The sequence below is a fragment of the Atta cephalotes genome (genome assembly GCF_000143395.1).
Source record: "Atta cephalotes unplaced genomic scaffold scaffold00031, whole genome shotgun sequence".
Taxonomy (NCBI): Eukaryota; Metazoa; Arthropoda; class Insecta; order Hymenoptera; family Formicidae; genus Atta; species Atta cephalotes.
In genome coordinates, this window is record NW_012130095.1 from 1,186,517 (window position 1) to 1,190,290 (window position 3,774).

Consider the following 3,774-nt stretch of genomic DNA (forward strand, 5'->3'; position numbering starts at 1 on the left):
ATATATATATATATATATATATATATATATATATATATATAAATATTAATCAACTATCTCTCATTGAATGACCATTTATTTCTATTAATTTATTCAGTTAACAAGCAATCCAAGGAACGTGCAGCCAATGATTTGACGAAGAAGGGCGTACCGAGCATGGAACCTCTTCCAGAGTTGCCGTCCTGCGATGACTTAGCTTCCAGCGGTGTAGAGAGCTGGCTTGACTCCTCCAGCAAATATCACAGCTGCGAGATTGTTGACGAAGAATAGCATTACGCCAACTACTCGAATCACGAGAATTTAATGATGGATGACGCCGATGACTTCGAACACGATATACAGGCCTTTGATTACAAAAACGCGGAGAGCTGGCCGTCATCGTATGATGACTAGCAATAAAAAAAATAGCACACACCCTTTAATTTCCGTTTAATACACATACTTGTGGATTTTAATTTGCTAATATGAAGTTACAGATTTTTAATGTTAAATTATTCTATATTTAACTAACTTTTGATTTTCGTTAAAGCTAGAACCATTATAAAACTTAAAGGATTACATTACATACAAGGATTCTTTTACTGATCGCAATATTATAATCATGATATTGTATATACACTGTAGATTTGTTGCCTAGCAACGAAATTCGCAACGAATTCGCACCTTTCAAAAAGCAGTTACATAATGTAAATTTAATACCATGTACATATCTGTAAATATGATATCATACGACGCTTTCAAAAAATGAAAATTCTAGTCTGTGAAACAGGAAACAAAATAGTGCTTACGAAAGTATTCTAAGAATTTTTGGAAAAAAACAAGCGTTAAATAAATCCAATGTTATAAGTAAATACATTATAAAAATGCGCCTATAATGTTTTTGTAAATATCGATCAAAGAAGCGAGTTTAGTAAAAATCTAGAATTTCTTACCTAAAAAAATTTTTTACTAAAAATGTAAAAGAAATATCTACATATTTAATTAACTAAACTTCAAAAAATTATTTATAACAAAATAAATAAGAATATACTGATATTGAAAAGAGAATATTTCGTTAATTTTCTCATTGATTTCATTTTACACATTCATTCGTTATATCTGGATATTTCCAATAAAAATGTATCAAGAAGGAAAAATTATGATTAAACTTGACTCTTTTTAAAAATATTTAAATAAAATATTTAAATAAATTATATTTAAATAAATTATATTAATATTTAAATAAATTATATTAATAAATATTTAAATAAATATTATTATATGTTTGCATATTTATATTTTTTAATTATAATATTAATATAATTGTGAAATTTAAAAGTTATTTTCTTCAAAATGCAAAATTTTATTCTTTTATAAATATGTTTATCATGAAAAAGAATTAAATTTGAGCAGAGAAGAAACTATGTGTAAAAGGACCGAATAACGAATAAGGAGATAGAAAAATAGAAAAAGAAAGCATCATGATTAATAGACCACACGAAAGACTCTCGATTGAGACTTATTGTTAATAGTAGATGCTTTGGCCTCGAAAAGGGGGTTAACGAGTGGTGGTGCCACCTACGCGGAGGGCGTGGTGCTAGTTCCAAGGGTAGTTTAGTGTCGCGAGAGCCTCCAGAGGCGCGTCATCGTGTGGAGTGCAACCCCCCCAGTGTGCAGTTTCGCGCCCTCAGATCAGGGCTAAGAGCGAGAGGGACGCGCGCTTGAGCGCGATCGAGCGAGGGGGTTGAAGGTGGACAGGTGGGCAGATGAAGAGGGGAAGTGGAAAAAGGGGTGAGAAAAGCTTTGCGGGGTGACCAACAAGAGAACAAGGCTGACTGGCGTATTCTGAATGTGCGCGTACGTCGGCAAGAAGAGATTCCGCGCGGAGATGAGCGTACAAGTGGCCATCGTCTTTTGTGTTGCGTCCTCCCATCGATGAGACCGCGTTCCGCAAGTAAGATACCGTGGAAAGAGCACAAGAACATCATCACCGCCACCGTCACCATCGACAGGACGAAGGACACGCCGTCCCTGAGGACTGCTTTTCCTCGTTTCTGACGACAGTGACCATGGCGTCCAACCTGTCGTGTAAACAGTGCTCCAGTGAAGAATGCAACCCGTTTTCCAGACTGCAGATGTTGCCATATCCCTGCTGACAAGCGGACGGAATATCTGGTATGTTGAGGACAGAGGAAAGAAAGAGGAGGTGAGGGGAAAAAGATGCTAGCGCGCATTTTTGAGCAACTTTCAGTGAAGCTACCAGAGGAGAGAATACTGAGAGTAATGATCTCGCTGCTGGACTTGTGTATTACTATAGTCGCGCGGGAGATTCATAAGATCACGAATGAGAAAGCTGATGAGCATAATGTGTGATTGTTATTGATCAATAGCGTAATGAAAACATGCATCTTGGATGCATAATTGTTGTTCTCGTAAGAGTTTCAGCAATATATATTGTTTATTCATTCAGATTGCTTTAAGCTTAATATAACAAAAGAATAAAAAAGTTTCAGAAAAATTTTATATAGAGAGAGGGAAAATGGAAAAAGAAAGTGAAAAATAATCGCTATTGATTAAAAGTAATATTAGTTGCTGCATATTATGTCAGAATACATCTTTTTGTTTAGTAATTCTAGTGTTTTACGTAAGCAAGTTCATAGAGATTAATTCTGATAGTTCTGCAGCTGATTCAAGAACACCTGACATTAGGTACTTACAGGACTTATGAGATACCGAAAAGGATAATCTGTGTTTAGAGACTTTCGCGTGGGTTACAAAGAGTAATAATGATCGTTTGAGTTTGCTACGTTGTGTATTAGTCAGCAAAGTATAATTGGGTTATAAATGGAAAGTTGACGAGTTATCATTGTTGATGACAGATGAGAGTTTGTGCTTCGTAATGCTCCGTAATCAAATGATGACCTTTCTTTCATTTATAACACATGTATATTTTTTAAGCTATTCTAAATTAATAGAAAGCTGAACTATTGCAACTCAAATTCAAAGATTAATTAAAATTTTTAATTTGTTAAGTAGCTATATATTAATTAATATTTAACATTTTAATCCTCTTAAAAACTTTGGTTTAAATTAATCAAAAAATAAGACTGTAATATTTTATAAACGATTTGAATATTTAAAATTGAAATAAATTGAAAAATAGATGATTTTTCATTTTTTTCTCTCTGTTATTTGCTTTCATTCTTCTTATTTTTTATATCTATATTTAAAAATAAAAAATTTTTATTTTGAAAAATCATTTATTTATATTTAACTAAATTCTAATTAAAAAGGGGTTAAATAAGAAAAAAAAACGATGCTTATAATCGTTTATAATGATTTAATCATCAAAACTGTAATTTGCTTTAATTCATCGTATCTTCACAGTATCAAGAAACAAGAATGCAACGCTCGCTTTAGCTCTATAATAGTTAAGAGAAAAGTTAGATTCTCGCTGATTTGTAAATCGTTCATGATGTTTCAGACATCAGCGACTGGACGGTGAAGAAAGCAGAAACGTTTCATTAAAACAAATCACGGGAAACTCACGTTAATTATTGTGACTTTACTTGTGATAATCTACATGATCGATCTATGTGATTCTTTTCTTGCGTAGTAAGCCTGCTTAAAAAAATAATCGGTCGTGATGGTGTCACGCGGAATGATGATCGTTCGCGTCGCGAATTCCGACGAGGACAAAAAGAGTTCAGCGCCTTCATGTTCGCTGCTATCGTCGCATACTCACAGTAGACTGAGGTGTATCATCTTACATTCCAAAAGACATATCGCTTATCC

The 3,774-nt window shown here is 33.5% G+C and overlaps 1 protein-coding gene across 1 annotated transcript in view; it reads left to right on the top strand.

Moving 5' to 3' along the window:
• Positions 1–270, top strand: part of LOC105620946 (popeye domain-containing protein 3-like) — a 1,926-nt gene extending 1,656 nt beyond the window's left edge. Inside the window, 1 exon segment of the mRNA XM_012202423.1 lies at positions 85–270. Within this exon segment, the coding sequence (XP_012057813.1) occupies positions 85–270 (186 nt within the window).
• The last annotated feature ends 3,504 nt before the right edge of the window (positions 271–3,774 follow it).